The sequence below is a fragment of the Microchirus variegatus genome, assembly GCF_963457635.1.
Source record: "Microchirus variegatus genome assembly, chromosome: 4".
NCBI classification, from domain to species: domain Eukaryota; kingdom Metazoa; phylum Chordata; class Actinopteri; order Pleuronectiformes; family Soleidae; genus Microchirus; species Microchirus variegatus.
In genome coordinates this window covers 2735295-2754129 of record NC_139805.1, presented here as the reverse complement: position 1 = coordinate 2754129, position 18835 = coordinate 2735295, and the positions used below count along the sequence as shown (strand labels likewise).

Sequence of the window (18835 nt, the reverse complement as noted above, 5' to 3'; positions counted from 1 at the left end):
AAATGTGTCCCGGGGCAAGACACTTAAAGGGACACTGTGTAGTATTTATGGGTTTATATGATCCAAAATCCACTTTTTTTAAACATATTATGTGCTCCTGCATTGTCTAGTCGCTGTATAATAGTTTTTGTTTCATTTTCGTAGTGTTTCAAAAAGTCATGTAAAATAACATGGTCGCGGGCCGCTACTGCATTGCCACGACGCCATGTTTCTACCGGAGCCTGTAAGGACAAACGCGAGAGAACAAATCAAGCGTCTCTTTACTTGTAGCAGAAGTCCCGCCTCCTCTCTCTCCGCTTCGTCTGCTACGGCCGCGGTAGCTCCGCCCTCTCCCTCGCCTCACGAACCTCATCTGCTGACACGGAGAAAGACGACGAGGACGACTTTTGACCAGCTGAGGACACCGTAGCGCTCAGGGAAGGGAGGGGGTGAGCAGAGGAGCAGTTCTTTGTTGTTAATTTCAGCCTCTCCTCTAGATGGCACTATAAACGACTTACTTCACCTTTAACCCCATGTTACGCCTGTGCCTACAGCATGTGAATGACCTGAGCTATATCCTTTTAGAGTAATACAGGACAACACTTTTACCTTAACAAAAATCTATCATCATTTTTTTTACTGTTATATTGACTGGAAATATAATAAATGATCGCACTACCATGTTTCCACAACGTGAGCGTTTCTCCTACCTTGGCTGTCTGGTCATCCTGTGCTCCAGGACGGATGTCTAGGTCCAAGTGTGCATGCACGACGTTCCGCTTTTTCCTCCAATGACATGAAAGGCTCTTGGTTTTGCAGTCACTGCATCACTGACCTCCACTGAAGTGCTATCACTCACCTTAAAGTGTTTTTTGTGTTCACACACACACTGTTGCAGGAGTGTTTCTTGCGCCTTGATCCACCACAAGGTGGTGCTGATTCTCGTTGTTCCTTTTCACCACATCAGATGAAGATAGTTTTCCGTCATTTCTGTCTCTCTGGATTAATTCAAACACAGCTGAATGAGCCACTGGTATTCATACACCCAACCAAAGGATTGATATTTGTTTTCAAAAAATCTACGTTTAGCAAAATAAATTATTCATAGTGCTTTCGGTCTTTGAACTGCTCCTATATAAACGTGGTTCACAATTCATCACTGCATTTTTTCAAAATATATTTTTCAACTATGAAACACCATAAACTACAGTACTGCGTCTTAGGGCAGCACCAGCTTATGTTTAAATTCTGTGATCATTGGCATTTTAATTGGAATGATGTGACTTAAAGTTGGTCTTATATATTATATATTATATGCATATTTTATATTTTATGGTGTTGGGTACCTGGGGTGTTTTTCTTTCCTGTTTCCTAACAGTGCTGTGGGTGATGAAGTTTTTAATTTCCCTGAGGGAACCTACCAAAGGGATTAATAAAGTTGTCCGTCTGTCTAAACTGATGAGTTTAACTCATACGACATGTGTGTGGTAATGCTCAAGGGTGTCGTGAATAAACCTGGCGTAATAAATCTTTTTTTTTTAATTTGTCTACATGAAAGAGTAGGACAAACACAGGTTTTTACCAGTAACATTAATTAGGGTTCCACTCCAGGTTTAAGAGAGAGTCATGTTATAGGTCACACTAAATACTTGACACTTTAACCTATAGAAGCAGTTTTGTTATTTAAATGTATTTTAAAACCGCAGACATGTGTTCATGGTGTTTTTTGGACGTGTTCTAAAGAAGTGATATTGGTCATGATGCTCAAACAACAAATCTAATGTGACATAAGACTTTTCCTGTCAAAATGACAGACCTGGAACTTTTGTTTTCAGTTGTTTCGTCCATACTGTCCATTTCTGTGGGTTTCCATCACTGCAGCTTCCTTGTTTATGTATTTTATTACATTCTCCTGTCGTGTGTGTAAACTTGTTTATCTCATTTCATTCGTTTAGAGGTTCCACATGTGTCTGACTGGTGTTTCTCTGTTTTTTCTGGCACAAATTAAAAGCTTCCAAAACGAGCGTGTGGTCCGGCCCCGGCTTATTTTACCCTAACACATTATAGAGAGTGTGACCCCACAGGTTACAACAGTACAACCATCTGACCTCACTTATTTAACTACTCTCACTCCACTATCCAACAACCTCTCTGTGTGCCAATGTTAAATGTGTTTGTTCAGTTTTGTTGTCCCTGTTTTTCAATTGTTGTTATTTCTTGATGAAAATGTACACCGAGTAATGGAAAACCAGAGTCATATTCCTTGTAGAATGTGACTGGAGGGACATAAAAAAAGTCATGTTGTCTCACTATCTGTTATTATGATAAATCAATTGATATTGATCATTATTTGGGATACAATTAAAGATTTAGTTAGTGAAGTTTGAAGAAACCAATCCATCGGTCCAACCCATCCAACTTTTTTTTTTATGGAAAACAACAACAAACAATAAATAGAGAGACATTTAATCGTAAGTGTTTAGTCTGTCGATATATACTTGAACCTGTTTTATTTTGATGTTTGATGAACAAATTGAAAAAACCACTGTGCCGTTGAATAGGTAAAGGCCTCATTAAATATACATATTTTTAAATTTAATTTGGTATTTCCATGTTAAGATTTTATTACTCAAGTGACCCTTTGCACCAATTATCAAGGAGCAATGTGCAAAAATTGCATTTGAATGAATGTATAGCTATTGAATTAAATAAATATGGAATTAAGTACACCGTACGGCCGACATGAACGACACTGTGCACTTTTTTTTTTCATTTGATAATGGTGAAGGGGTGTGTCCTTGAAATGCCCCCCTGAAATGTCTGTGCACGCCACTGCTAACCATGTCCAGCTGACATTTGGCTGACGCCGTAGGATTTAATGGTACAGTGTGTACAATGTTGATATTTATTTATTTGTGTGTGTGTGTGTTTAGAGGTAAAGTATATAGCTATATATGTTACTTAATTTTGTGCACTAAACCTTTTAATGTTTTCAATACTTTCTTTATATATTGTTTTAAAGATGGCAAACTATCGTGACCCAAAGCACAATATAAATCACGACAAGTATAGTCATGATCAATGTAGCCACTGACTTTAAAAGCTGTTTGCGTGACAATATAATTTTAAATAATTTCTACAACATAACTGAACTCTATGCGTGTGACTTGAAAACACGTAAATCGCATATATCGAGGACCCCACGTAAATCTTTGATGAGCCATTTGTAGGGTCCTGATCCAGACAGTCACACAGCCATTGTGTCTTGTTAAGAGGTTGAACCCACAGTGCACTTATTGTAAGACGTATCATCATCATCATTATTATAAGAGGACTGCAGCATCCTCCCTATTATCGTCATTAAGGTAAAAACAACAACAGATCATTTTAGCTGTATACGCTGCCAGGCTAGTATACCGTTTTTATGATCTGTGACACCACACTGAAAATTCTAAATTCTGCTCGTAAAAACTCTAAAACTATGAAGCCTGAGGGTTTAACAGTAATCAGTCTCTGCTCGGTTGAAATAAATGACCTCGTAAAGGACTTATCAGAGACCTATTTACAACACATTTTCCCTGATGTATTGTATTTTTTGTTTTGTTTTATGATGGTTTTCGGGCAATTTCCCATCACTTTTATTGCACCTTTAAAAGAAATGTTGCCTCATTAGTTTACATGAGTAAACGTTTTCCTCCTAATTTTTACACCACTGGCACAAAGTCAACCTGGCTGTGAAGTATCTTCATTGTAGCCTATACTGTAAATAATACATCACTAAAACCCGTTCTCCTTCTTTTATTGTATGTTGTGTTAAATCTTTATTATTATTATTATTTTTTAGGAAAAAAAAAAACCTTCACTAACAATATAATTTACATTGCACAGACTTCTATAAAGTACCTAAAAGGGGATACTTGAGTAAAAGTACAAGTATCTTACCGGAAATTCACTTTAAAGTATATGACATTTATTGTACTGAAGTATCAAAGGTCATTTTAAATATAAAATGTGCTTAAAATTTTAGAATTAAAAGTCAAATTATTGAGGGAAGCTCAGTGGTAGGGCGAGTTGCCTTTTAACTGGAAGGTTGTGGGTTCAACTCCTATATGTGTCCTTGAGCAAGACCCTTGATGCAGTGTGTGAATGGGTGGAAAAATGTCAAGACTAGAAAAGCTCTATAATACAGACCATAATGTCAACTCTTCTTCTTCTTCTCCTGATTTTATTTGCTAGTAATGAGTAACAAAGATAGTTAGAAGAAATGTAGTGGAGTAAAAGTAAAAGTTGCTCTAAATATAAATAAAAGTAAAATACAGAGTATATGAAAGTACAGTAACAAGCTATTATTTTAGTAAAAAACTTTAGTAACAATAATGTACACTGTACAAGTACCTAAAAAAGTATCTTACTGGAAAATCACTTTAGCAGAAGTTGAAGTCGCTTTTTTATAGTATTACTTAAGTAAACGTCTTAAAGTATGTATCAAAACTAATTTTCTGATATAAAATGTACTTAGGTTTTAGAATTTAGAAAGAAAAAATAAAATAAAAATATTGAGTGAAGAGAGTAGCAAAAATAGGGTTAGGGATTTGTACTCCAACACTGACACTGTACTATTTTCCCAAACCGACCTCATCGTGTGTTTATTGCATTTAATTTCCTCAAACGTGTCATTTGTATAAATTACGCAGATATGAGCAGATGGTTTTTCCTGCAGCGGTTTGTGTTTTATTTGCCAAAGGCGGCGCGCGATTAATAAATTGGTGTTGATGTCTGTCACTGGTGCGACTACACATTGATTGATAACATCCACGCTGCGTTATTAATGATATTCGCAACACGTGCTCAAAGGCTGGCTGGACTCCGACTACACACCACTGCGTCCAGCTTTCACAGCGAGGACACGGCGCGTGCGTTAAGGTTATAGTCGTGAACTCTCTTGCACGCGCTCCAATTTATTCACAGCAGCGCAGATTTTCGTTGTTCGTTGAAAGAATATATATTTCAATGGAAACTTTCCCCTTCAGTTCGCCAAATATAGGTGGAAATAAAATGTGATAAATTGCGTTATTTTACACAAAGTATATAACAATTATTATAGTTTAAGATTACAAATTATTCTAAATGAAACAGGTACATCATGGCAAACTCACTGATTTCCCCTCAGGTGTTCGTTGTGTTATACCGACAGTGAACAGGAGGTGGCGGTGTGGTGTTTGATGTGCGCTCCGTCGGTTACATAAAGCACAACATGTAATAGTCTAATCTATTTGTTTTCCTCTCAAATGGATTAGATTTACCCTGGTAACACATTGTTCTAGCATTATTTTATATATCTTATATATCAGCTCGTTCATTTAGTGTCTTTAAAATTAAATTAAATGTAGAATAAAAGTCTAATAAAACGTGTGCTTTGTTTTGAGCAAATCTCGCCGTTGTTTTAAAAACATTGTTTTGCATTTTTATACATCCGTAATTGCGCCGAATTATGCGCCGAGTTTGTTTTTTTTGTTTAAATGATTTTCTTTTCCGTTTATAAAAGAGAAAATCAATTCTGTTCATTCAAGCCTCTAAACAAACACTTTCAATATGATTCTCTCCAACACCGAGAACATTACTGTCAAATACAAAGCAATTAAAAGAGGTCAAACGCTTTACTCATGAAGTTTTTTTGTTTAAAAAAAAAAAAAAAAAATCAATTTACGTTTTAAAAAGTCCAATAACGCTAAAAAAACAAAACAGATTGACGGTTAAATTGGTTAAATCGCTCTCAATACGCATTTATCTATAAAGCAACGTCTTGAAACACGCTTTGTCTTGAAGATCAAAGGCCGTTTGAAGCCAAAGAGTCAAAGTGGCCTCCTGTGATCTTTTTTGGATTGATATAAACAAGTGACTTTTGTTTTCTGCCTGACTCCTGTGGCAAGAAAGATAGAGCGCGTATAGAGAGGGTTGGGTGTGGGGTGAAGAACAATGACAGAGGGACGGGATCCCCTTTGGCTCTTTTGTGTCAGGTTTCTTTTTCTTTTCTCTTCTGATGAAGCGTTCATCCGTGTGATTCCAACTTATTGTCATATACACACATATTATATATATATGTGTGTGTGTATATATATGTGCGTGTAGGGAAAAAAAATAAAATGAGTGTGTGTGTGTGTGTGCGTGTGGAGCAGGGAGGAAATCTCGGCGCAGAGAGGAGCTTGTTGCCCGTCCCAGTCCCCCGTTGACATTTTAGGAATGATAAAAAGTTCCGCCTTGCCTGGAGCTATAGCCTCGCTGGAGCCGACTTGAGTCTGCGGCAGATTGCCTTTGCTCATTACAGCAATTATTTTACTCCAATTTAACCCCTGCCTGAATGTCAACGAAGTTAAGAAGAACACACCCCCCCCCCCCCCCCCCCACCACAACATAAACTACCTGACCCCCATGCTTTGTGTCCATATATAGTAAGGTCATTACATAATCAAATGGATTTTCCTTAATATGTGCTCCAAGTGTATAACATATGTTTAAATGTGGATTGGACACATGGGTTCCTAACACCCTGTCCTCCCATGTGATGTCAGGGTGTCACCTGGCTTTAAAAAACAAAAAAAAAAAAAAAAAAACGCCCCCATAATGATACTCTGGTGGATTGTTTACAAGCAAATTTTAGTCCTGAGAAGTAATCACCAATATCAGGACGCTCTCCAAGTCACAATCAACCATCTTCTCTCCCTCCACACCCAAGAAGAAGAAGAAGAAGAAGAAGAATTAGAAGTCTTCTGGCGCCGACAAAATCTAGGTTAGTTGCTTGACGGCAATGGCAACACATTCCACCACAATCACGACATCTCACAAGTGTGAATTCACAGTTTGCAAGACTGCAAAATGTTGCGAAAGGTGCTTATTAAAAAATGCTGACAAAGCGGCGTGTGAGTGACGTGACGTGAGCCTATTCTTATTATGTCAGTGAAATAATAATAATAATAATAATAATAATAATAATAATAAAAAGCTGAATTATTCATTATTATTTTTCCACATATGGGCAAGTAATGACAACGCACAAAAACGTCCCCCTAAAATCATAAAGAAAAAAAAAATCATGAATTGCTGAATTATTTTCTATTTTGTTTTAATAAAAAAAAAATATATATATATATTTCCCAAACATATTGATTTATGAAATAGTCAAGTGAGTCACGGAGAACAGCTGCTTCATGAAAAAGAATAAACTATTTATTAAGTTATGTCACAAATATATTCATAATATAAATGAGGATATTCTTCAAATATACATTATATTACAGTACACATATCCCTCCCGAAGGGAATCATTATGACAACAGACAATGCTGTTATTTTTTTTTTTTTCTTTAAACAATAATAAAAACAAATGCTGTGGTTCTCCAAATTCACAAAGAGCATTCATGGACAATGGATTCAGACACGCACTGATATGAATGCACCAAAACATAAAAAAAAAAGCAGTATGTAAAAAAAAAAAAAAAAGTACGTTTTTTGCAGAAAAGCCAACTTTGGTGTTGGTGCAAATATGCTGTTGTTGTTGTGAAATAGCCCTTTACGCAGCAGCAGCAGAGGCGAGGAGTATTTGACACACTTCCATGTGCAGCTCACAGCCCTCTATCCATACTTGACTGGCCACGATACGTCACATCATCTAAGTTTGTTTTTCCACCTATGCACCGCAAAAATATCCACCTTAAAGTCATTTATTCTCATGTTTTTTTTGTTTGTTTTTTTTTCTTCCTAAAATTTGATTATTCCAAACTCCTCTTTTACAGAAACATGTCTTTAAATGTAAGATTAAATGACTGATAAAGCTGGATTTTTTTTTTTAAAATGCAGAGTGTGAACTTACTGGCGAGGTCACGAGAAGTGGATAAACTTCAAGGTCCAAGGGCGTGTGGAGGGTTCCTGCGGGGGCCACACTGAGCAGAGCGGTGCCACTGAGTCCAACGGCCACGCACGATGGCCTCTGCAGTGCCATCTCACCTGTCCAACCAGGTACAGAGTACAGTCTTCGTGCCCTGCCGTCCATATCAGGCCAGGTGGTACATACTGTATCCGACGTGCGCGGCGTACAGTCCTACCGGGGAAACCGGCAGCGAGTGCCTCTGGAACGGGTGCGACCCATAGGACGCGGGGACGTGCGCACTGAGGGGAAAGGAAATCCCGAAAGCTGGCGGCAGCATTGGCTTCGCTGCCATTTTCAGTTTCTCAAGCTCTGCCTCCTGCAGCCGCTTGGCTTTGGCTCGTCTGTTCTGAAACCAGATCTTCACCTGGGTCTCCGTCAGGTTCAGGGAGCTGGAGAACTCCGCGCGCTCGGCGATGGAGAGGTACTGCTTCTGCCGGAACTTCCTCTCCAACGCCAGCAGCTGGGACGTAGTGAACGGGGTCCGGGGTTTTCTGTTGGTCTTGTGTTTGCGCAGAGGGCAGGCGGGAGGACTCATTCTTCCTGGGGAAGACAAAACGATTCCACTCAATATATATATATATATATAAAAAAAGCATGGACTACAGCGAGTAATGTGGCGCGTCATGACAAATCCATGCACCGCAAATAATCATGTTTAAACCTCAGTGAGTGGAAAAACAAAATCAATTCTCCACAGAGAAATTAATCTTCACGTGAGAACATGCAACTCTTATATGAAACATTGTTTTACAGCGCGCAACACGTAATAAATATAGGCCAATACTTAAGGAACTATTTGGATTTTGTGGGTTAAACGTCACTGACGCCATAGACTTTTCAACTTACTTGTAGGTGTGGGAGAAAACCGAGGATTCTGTATCCACGCACTTCTCTCTTTACTGTCCGGACTCTCGGGTTTAATCATCACGTCTTCGGGCATGTTCATGATCTCACCCATTGAATACGAGGCGCTCATGGGCAAAGCAGGAAGTGAAGTATCCAGACTCCCGAACGAGCTCACCCGTGCGCTCTTCCCGTGCAGAACGTGGGACGTCCCGGCCAGGGACTGCAGTGAGTCCGGGGACGGCACCTCCCTGCTGGGCTTCCTGTCAGCCATCAGCGCCTCGACGCTGAAGGGCAGGATCGCCACTTTGGGTTTCCCGGTCTCCTCCGCGGGACTCAAACTGGTCTGCATCTCGCCTCTGCTGAGGAGAGCCGAGGGTCGGGAAGGAAGGTCTTCAGTTTTTAAACCAGCGGTCAAAGCTGACATGGCGGTCGATGGGGCCATACAGGTCCGACTGGCACTGGTGGGTGGTGAAGCGGAGTCTTTCGCGGGCGAGTATCGTGCAGCGTAATGACCCTAAGACTCGGGTATCCTCATGTTTATGTGACCAAATTGGAGCGAAGAGCTGTAATAAGGCAGGCGTGGAGGCAGAGGCAGCCAATCAGGGGTGAGGGGGGGCGGGTCCCTGTGAGACACAAGTAAAAAAAAAGAAAGAAAAACAAAGTGGGAAAGTTAACAATTCTAACTCCTTCTAAACCAGAGGGTCTGCAACTCAAATGACCTGGGGGCCAATGCGCGTCTATTGTGGTCAAGAGGGGGCCGGCCGTGAGAAGAAAAAGTGGGGGAAATAAAAACAACTGTTCACAATATTGCATCATGATATCACACGTATACTTAATAATACTATTTATGATGCAAAATCAATGTATTAATATCAAAAACAGACTTTTTTTTTTAAATTAATTAAATAATAGTGTGGACAATTGTAATTAAACGTCGTATCAGGAGCCGTTTCGGCCTCTGCCATTCGTGGCTCGGGCCCTAACAAGTGTATTTATATATATGTAATTGAATGTTGCATATGATACATTTAATAATGGTTTAATTATGACCAAATGTCTTATTATTACTGTTATAAAAACATTGCTAGCACACATATATTATATTCTATCACCTCGCTGGCAGCTGTGCCTCAGCTACACACTGTGTTTAAAAGATGGTCGTGGGCCATGTTTTCAATATAACATGATATTGAGTGGGGGGGCCGCATGTAATCGATTGGGGGGCCTGCATGTGGCCCCCGGGCCGCCAGTTTGAGACCCCTGTTCTAAACACAACCAACTTAAGAAGACCATAAACACAACAAAATCCAAATTTAATCCTTTTTTACTCACCTATATAATCGCTATATAGAGCCATGCCACGCTTTGTACCGAAACCATACTATATTTATCATTTATATGTCATGTGTTGATGTGATTGGATTACTTTACACACTCAGAAACAGGGGCTGACAGGACAGAATACTTGTACTACATTACGATTCGAGATACCAGAAATGTACACTTTTCAGTGGGTACTTTTCTGTACCATAGTATTGTGAAGGTACTTATGCCTTTTAGGGGACTAAATTGTGATATAAGGTACAAAGGTACAACATTCCTTTCCTTTTGTCCACGGGCTGTACCAACTAGTACACGCACTGATTATTTGACACAAATAAACGTGTTAACAGTTCAAATAAAGTTCATTGAATGACATTTAAATACGCCTGATACATTCTGTCCCAGTCACCCGGACTAAGCTTTATTTAGCTGGACCCCCCCCCCCCACCGGATGTCTACTGTGTAGTGAAGCTGTGAACATTGCACTGAACAGTTAAGATGTGAGATGAACCTCTGTTTATTGGTGGCTGCAGGGCTCTAATCAGATTGAAACAATCAGGCCTAAGGAGTCATTTAGAGGGTAATTATTGGGCTTAGGGGGCGCACAAGGATTTTTTTTTTTTTTTTTTTTTACAGCCCTCTTTGACTGACATCCATTAATGTCACAATTATGTGCAGCCAGTGGTGGAAAAGTGGGAGGAGACAGCGTGGAGTTCAGGGAGGGACTGTGAGTGATTTAGGGTTATAGGGTCATAACTGAAACTACTTGATCTACTTCATTATCTACATTATCTACATTACATTATTATGTCATTATTTATCATTATTGCACTACATTGACCACTAAATCTATAGAGTTTTGAATGGTGACAAATAAGACGGTTGGCAGTGTTGCTTCACAGCAAGAAGGTCACACGCACACACACACACACACACACACACACACACACACACACACACACATTCTTGTACTTGCTGCATACTGAGAAACATCATTTCCACTTTATAAATCAACACAATTACAAATATCTACTTCATGAACCACATCTACAAAGAACTACTGGTTGCAGTACCATAAAATGTCTGCAGGTGGAGCCCCAGAGCAAAAAGGGCTGGAAAACTGTTTTGGTCCAAAATTTTATATTTTATGTCAACCGAAATGTAAAAAAATTTTTTTACCAAAATGTTTTGGTCCAAAATTTGACAGAAACGTCATTCAATACTATGTCGTCCAAAATTTGAAAAAATCTTTGACTAAAAATTTTTGGTGCAAAATTTCAAAAAAAAAAATTGGTGCAAAATTTCAAAAAAAAAAATTGGTCCAAAATTGGACAAAAAAAATTTGTCCAAAATTTGACAAAAAAAAAATTGTCCAAAATTTGACAAAAACGGCATACTATACTATGTCGTCCAAAATTTGAAAAAATCTTTGACAAAATTTTTTTAGTCCAAAATTGGACAAAAAAAATTTGGTCCAAAATTGGAAAAAAAAATGTGTCTAAAATTTTACAAAAACGGCATACTATACTATGTCGTCCAAAATTAAAAAAAAAATTTGACCAATTTTTTTTTTTTTTTTGACAAATTGGGTATAGCATATAGCAACTAAGGAAGTGATTTCAATGAAAACAATGTGAGGACCGGCCAAAATGTCCTCACTCTGTAAAAATGACCTCACTTTGTTGGTTAAAAACCCTCACTGGTCCTCAGTATGCTGCAAGTACAAGAACACACACACACACACACACATTCTCTCCTCTGGTTCTCAGCTTCCTCCCACAGTCTAAAGACATGCAGTTTTTGCTTAATGTGACCTCTGAGTGATACAAAGGTTAAATAAGATCAATAGATGAGAGAGTATTAAACCATTGGAAGTTTGAAGCAGATTTTTGAAATCCATGAAAATAAATAAAATATCCGTCTACTGGACAGAAACGGTCATCAAAATGTATCATTAACGTTTAGAGTTCTCCTGCTCAAAGACTAGACAAATTGGACAAAAAAACCCACAAAGTAATAAATGTTAAGATTTCAGAGATGACTTTAAGAATCTTAAAAAAACGTGAGATGACGTCGCCCTTGTATTTTTCTTTTTCTTTTCTTTTCTTGTCTTGTCTTCTCGAGGTGCACTCAGTTCTCACAGACACGGGTCCGCGTTGCTAATTGTCGCGCGTAAACAGTCTGTCAGGATTTGTCAGTTCCGTCTTTAAAGGCCAGACAAGTGATGTTGTTTTTAGGCGCCAGCCGCGGCGCGATCAAAGCGCTGCACTTTTTTTTTTTTTCGGGGGGGGGAGACTATTGAAGAAGTGCAGCAGCAGCAGCAGCAGCAGCAGCACCTCCTCCTCCTCCGCCTCCTCCTCCTCCTCTGGACCCGCCCTAGCCCAGGGACACTGAGCCATTCAGCCTGAAAAATTAGCTAACCCTTTCCTCAGACGATCGCACGGCATTTCCATCTATTCAAATGAGCGATATATAGTCAGAAGAAAAGGTCAGCGGCCGATACTTCACCTTCACAGAGTCCTGGACTGATCACAAGTCCTTTGGTGCGAGTGATTCCCCAGAGACACGTGATCAGTGTGTGTGTGTGTGTGTGTGTGTGTGTGTGTGTCAGAGGTGGAAAAAGTACTAAAATATTGTACTCAAGTAAAAGTACCAATACTTTGATGAAATATTACTCAAGTAGAAGTAAAAGTAGTCATCTGGTATTAAGTATATTGTTATTAATATGAATGGATTATGTTTGCTTTATTTTTAGTGAATATTTTATTGTATTGTATGTATTCATTTATTTATTATTTAATGCTCAGTCATTTTTTGACTAATTAATTGGTTTAAATCATTTTTTAGATTTTTATTTTGTTATTTGATCGACGTTTTCTGTATTATTATTATTAATAATAATATTTTCAGTATTATTTTCATCACTGCCATGTGTTTTAATTGTTGGATGATGATGTTTAAATACAAAAATCAATAAAGATATGTTTAAAAAAAAAAAAAAAAAAGTTGTCATCTGAAAATGTATTCAAGTAGAAGTAAAAAGTAGTTCATTTGAAAAGTACTTTAAGTAAAAGTTACTTAGTTACTTTGCGTGGGGTGTGAGGGTAGTAGAAATATGACAAGATCAGAAATCCAAAACTATTTTGGAGCTCACGCCCGGCGACACAGGATATTACGTCACTTTTGGCCACGCCCTCTATGTTCACGCGCCAGTGCTGGTGCTAATCACATCACCATTGGTCTGGTTCTGGTGTATATTTTCCCCCTGTAGATCTTCATTGTGCTGAATTTTTATTTTTTACTCAGTAACGGATAGGATTAATAAAGTAACTAAGTACAATACTTATACGTACTCAAGTAAAATACAAAATCCTGCTTTTAAAAATACAAAATACACAAAAAAAGTATTCAATACAGTAACTTGAGTAAATGCATTTCGTTACTTTCCACCTCTGGTGTGTGTATGTGTGTGCATACATATTTGTGATGACCAAATATAAACAAAAAAATGTGGACATTTAATGAAAGTGAAGACCATTTCTGTCACTGCTTAACACGGCTGGTGTTATAGGGTTAGAGGTTAAAGTTTAGTGTTAGGCGTTTACTCGTGATGGTTAAGGTTATATAAGGGTTAGGGTTAGGGTTATGGTTGGTATGTATATATACATAAGCTGTATGTATATATCCGTTGTTTCCTCACAAAGAATGCTGCACACACGTGTTATTTTCTCACAAAGAAAAGTGTCCAGATGCTTCCTTTAAAATGATCACAGTACAGTGGATATGGATGATCTCTCACCATAAAGACAAACACACAAAAACCCTTTTCACTGCTTGTAAAATACCAATGTTGTATATAATGCATTCATATTTTCCAGTGTATTTCTCACTATTTAAAAATAAATTGTCTTTCCATTTCTGATACTGTAACACTGCAAATTCTATTTACTAATTTATAATCATATATAATCTTAAATATTCCAGATTACTGTCCTTTTAAACACACACACACACACACACACACACACACACACACACACACACACACACACACACACACACACACACACACACACACACACACACACACACACACACACACACACAGTGGTGTTATGATTCATTCCAACACCCACAGATTTCTTTATTCAACAGAGGTTAAAAGCAAGTCCATAATAATCAAATTTACCATTACATTATAATCTACTTTTACTTTTTATATTACTATATACTCGAACAATCCATTAATAAAGGGGGCCCTTGGTTGAGAAAAAAGGAAGATACTTATATAAAAGTTATTCCCAGGGACCACAGTGTTGCCACAGTGTACATTAAGAGCCATGTGCTTATGTAAAGCACATTAACTTAACTTGCTGTGGCACAGACTGAATGTTAGCCCATATTGGGCTGATTAATGTTCATGGTGACACAGTATTTTTAGGACATGACAGTTTTACATGCATGAGTAAATTCACAGACAATTACACGATAAGGTGTAGGCTAAAATGTATGTATGTATTAATTAATGTATTTATCTATTATAATTTAAAATCTCTCTCTCTCTCTATATATATAAATATATATATTTATGAAAATCAATATGAACCACTTCATTAAAATATGTCCGAACAAACTCGTGATTTCCGGTTGACACTCGTATTTAAATGTCAGCCAGTCACCCAGATAACCCAGGTAATGGTTCCACAATTTTATCATTTCCTCACAAGCTGAGTATGTGCGTGTGCGTGTGTGTGTGTGTGTGCGTGTGTGTGTGTGTGTGCGTGCGTGCAGGTAAAGCATTCTCCCTGCATATATATGTATATGCGCGCAGCTGCAGCCAGTTTGGAAACACTAAAGTCTCTAACCTGGAACGAGTGGCATTGCTCCGCGGAGCTTTGAAGTTTCACCGGGGGAGTCTCCGTGGGCTCCCACGTCCGTCTGAAGTCCGTCTCCGCTTGGGGTTCTCAAACATTTAAACCCATCTCTCCATCTCCAAACCAAACCAAAACACCGATCGTTTTAACGAGCGTGTGTGTGCGCGCTGCTTGCACGCGTAAACACAAGCCGTTGGTGTAGGAGAAGGCATTTAGTGCGCGCGCTGTTTGCTCAAAGTGTATGCGTGCACGGCAGCAGCGTGCCGGCCGCTCTCTGCGGCGCAGAGGCGACGACAGAGCGGAGCAGCTCGTTTTGTGACAAACTCGTAAATCACACTGAGGTTTGTCTCAAACACTGTCGCGCTGTGATTATACTGTTATTGCTTCTGTACACACCACAGGTTTGTTATTTTTAACTCAGCCAATGAAAAGATGCTATATATATATATATATATATTTATTTATTTAGCAGAAGGCATCGTAAATTTTCTTTATAATATTATGTCACTGGAGCGCAATCTGTGAAGTATTGCCGATAAGAAAAGGAAAAATGTAATCGTCGTTGTCATTATCAAGCAGACCATCTGTTTCAGAAATGGCCTGGTTATAAGAAGGCCGTTACTGTTGCCTGCCTGTTTTTTTTTAATCACATCAAACCACTTTCACCCTAACCCTCATGACACCAACAGGATATAAATGTCTCACTGTCTGTTAAACCCCCCAATAGATGATGCGTGAAATATAATAATAATAATAATAAAACCAGCTTCAACGATCGTAGCGCGCTCTAATTCGTATTAAATGACATTTCTTCTACACTCTCACTGCTCGCGCGGACCATGTTCACTGTAAGAAACTTTAGAAATGAACGTTCAACCTGATGATCTATTATTATTTTTGAATCATTTGATATGTATATGAATTCTGGGTTGCAGTTAAACCTGAATGTGAGCCTCGGTTTGTCTCCATGTCTGAAAACACAGGGACACAATTAGCATCCCAAACACTGTCCCTTTAGGAAATACCACTTATTCTGTGGAGAAGACGATTATCACAGCGTTTTATTCAAATCCCCGAGGGCCAACAAATGAGATACAAAACAACTGTGAGGCTTTATTTAACTTTATAAACTCCCTTTGATTCCCCAGTCAGGAGGCAGGGACTCCGCACAAAAGGTCATTGTTGCCTCCTCTCAAAGTTGTGTTAACCCCGTTCATGCGAGCGCTGTCCATTATAGAGTGTATAAAGAACATGAAAGGAGGCAGCGCGGACAACATATAAAGACACTTCAATATTTGCATTGCGGGTGTGAATACATGGCTTTTGTTTGCGCAGACTCACTGTCTCACATATACATATTCTGTTTGGACTCACGCGCGTCTCAACGCAGAGTGAAGTTATGTATAGTCAGAGGTTGAAAGACTTGAGCAGCAGCATTTGAGTTGTTCTTGTGTTTTTTGACAAACACCGGCCAACAGCAGCGGCTCTGCTTAATTACACATAATGTATCCAGTTTCGGCGCAATTTGCGCAATCGAGCGGATACGGATCACTTTGCTGCCACTCGCTAACAACAATGGCTCGTGCAGGCTTTCACTCTCGAGGCCCTTACAGCGCGTGCAGTTTAACAGGTGGATGTGTCCGCACTGTGTCCAAAAGACGTTCAACATTTGTTCTTCTGCATCTGTTGTTATCGAAGAGAACACTCGATTTCATATGGGCTTAGAATGGATTGTTGTTCATTCTAGATCTACATTTAAATACACTACATACAATTCAGATCACACATTAATAATGTTACAAAAACATGGAACAATGGAAAAGTGTTTTAAAAGGTCTTGAAAAACAATATTCTAATGAGATTATTATGAGTGCACGCGCCCCCTTTTGTTTCCCTCGTGGCAGCTCGAATGAAAGATTTTGTCACATTCACAGTTTATGCGGCTGTTGAAAATTCACCGCGATCACCGCGCTTTTTTTTTTTTTTTATTACTCAAGATAACATATCACATATTGTGACATGATCATGGATGTGCACAGATGATGCTCAACCCCCCGTCACTTTGCTCTCTGACCAGTTAAAGGCCCATTGGAAAGATATTTCATGAAATTGGTTTATATATATATATATATATATATATATATATATATATATATATATATATATATATATATATATATATTACTGCTTTGAAGTTCAAGATGTGGTGGAAATGTTTCATGATGAACATTAACACGTGTTAAATTAACCCTGAATATACGGTAAAGAATCATTAAATCCTTTAAAAAAAAGAAGAATCATTTGCTTTCAAATTCTACCAAGGTTCTCATTTTTTTTTTTTTGTAATGCACCCCTGGACATTTTCTCACATTTGGTCAACTTGCCATCATTGAGCAGCTAAAATGATGGTAATGTATTAAGTAATGTAATAGGCCGAATTAAAAAAAAAACCAACACTATCACTAATAATGTAACTTCACTTTTATTGATGGGTTTCAGAATAAGTTTAGTGAATGAAACCTATCCAGACTCAGACAGACGCAGCAGCAGCAGCAGCAGCAGCAGCAGCACGTGCATGATAAATACAGAGACATACATTTCTGGAGTGAAACGACTCCGCTGCTCGGACTAAACAAGAGGAGGAGAAAAGTGGACACATGGATGTGTTTGGTATCAGACTGCAAAACACTTGCTTTGTGGACGTTCATTCGTCTCCTTCATCTCTCCCGCGCTGACAGACGAGGATTAATGTCTCAAAAAAAAAAACGAAAAAAAAAGAAGAAGCTCCTTGTCGCCAACTCAACGGGAGATCCATAGATTGTGAAGAAGAAACAACGTGTTTATCACCACTAGACTGAAATGATGATGAATGGCCGTGGACACGTGTCATAACTCCATGTCGGACATTTGTAAAAAGAAAATCATGTTCAATGCCTCTTCTCTTTCTTAACATATCTTTATTTCCCCTGATTGGCTGCGCTATACCTTCAAACCACACACTCACCTGTGACCGCAGGAACACTTCCGGTCTCTGCGGTGACCTATACTCGTTAACGTGTGGTATTTTAAATTAAATACTTTAAACGAATATAAGTTATAATTAATATATCACTAATGATGGTGAATATTATTAGCATATAAAAACAACTATTGCTATAACTATATATACATCGACGATTATACTGTATATATATATATATATACAGTATAATCGTCGATGTATCATTATTTCAATAAACAATGTATTTACAGAAACATACACACACACACACACACACACACACACATATATATATATAAAATATATATACTGTAAAAAATAATTTGATCAATAAGTCACTATAACTTATTCGTTTAATTTAGTTGAGCTTGAGAGAATGACTTAGGAGATGTTATGTCATGAATTATCAGTATTTCAATAAAACATTAAGAAATGAAATGGTTCTGAAATAAATGTAAGTTTATATAATACATAATACGTTTATATAATAATAGTAATAATAATAAAATTAATAATAATAATAATATATGAACGCGGCCCCCCTTTCCCCCTGTGATTTACACACGCGCACACAGATAGCATCACTTCCACACCGTCGTGACCTCTGCGTGACTTCAAAATCAAAAATAATTCCAGTGTCACGTGCATGCGGCGGCGGCGGCGGTTATCAGTGTCTCACTCCGCTGCGAAACTTAGATAAAACTGCGGCTTTTAAATGGACTCTATTCCATCATTTAATCAAAGACATCTCAATTGTGTGTGAAATTGAATGATCGCCCCTTTATTTCTTTCACGCCATTAAACAGGAAAAAAAAAACATCTGCAAATCACTGGCCTGTGTAACATGATACAGAGCATTCACATGGACTGATCTCGTCGTGACAAATC

At 38.3% G+C, this 18835-nt stretch overlaps 1 protein-coding gene across 1 annotated transcript; it reads right to left on the bottom strand.

Moving 5' to 3' along the window:
* Window positions 1–8027: 8027 nt before the first annotated feature.
* msx1a (muscle segment homeobox 1a) lies at window positions 8028–9191 on the bottom strand (the record flags this gene model as incomplete). The annotated part of the gene is made up of 2 exons (XM_083888580.1): window positions 8028–8443; window positions 8750–9191. 2 exons carry the CDS (start codon window positions 9189–9191, stop codon window positions 8028–8030), a joined length of 858 nt encoding a protein of 285 aa, XP_083744706.1.
* Window positions 9192–18835: the final 9644 nt, after the last annotated feature.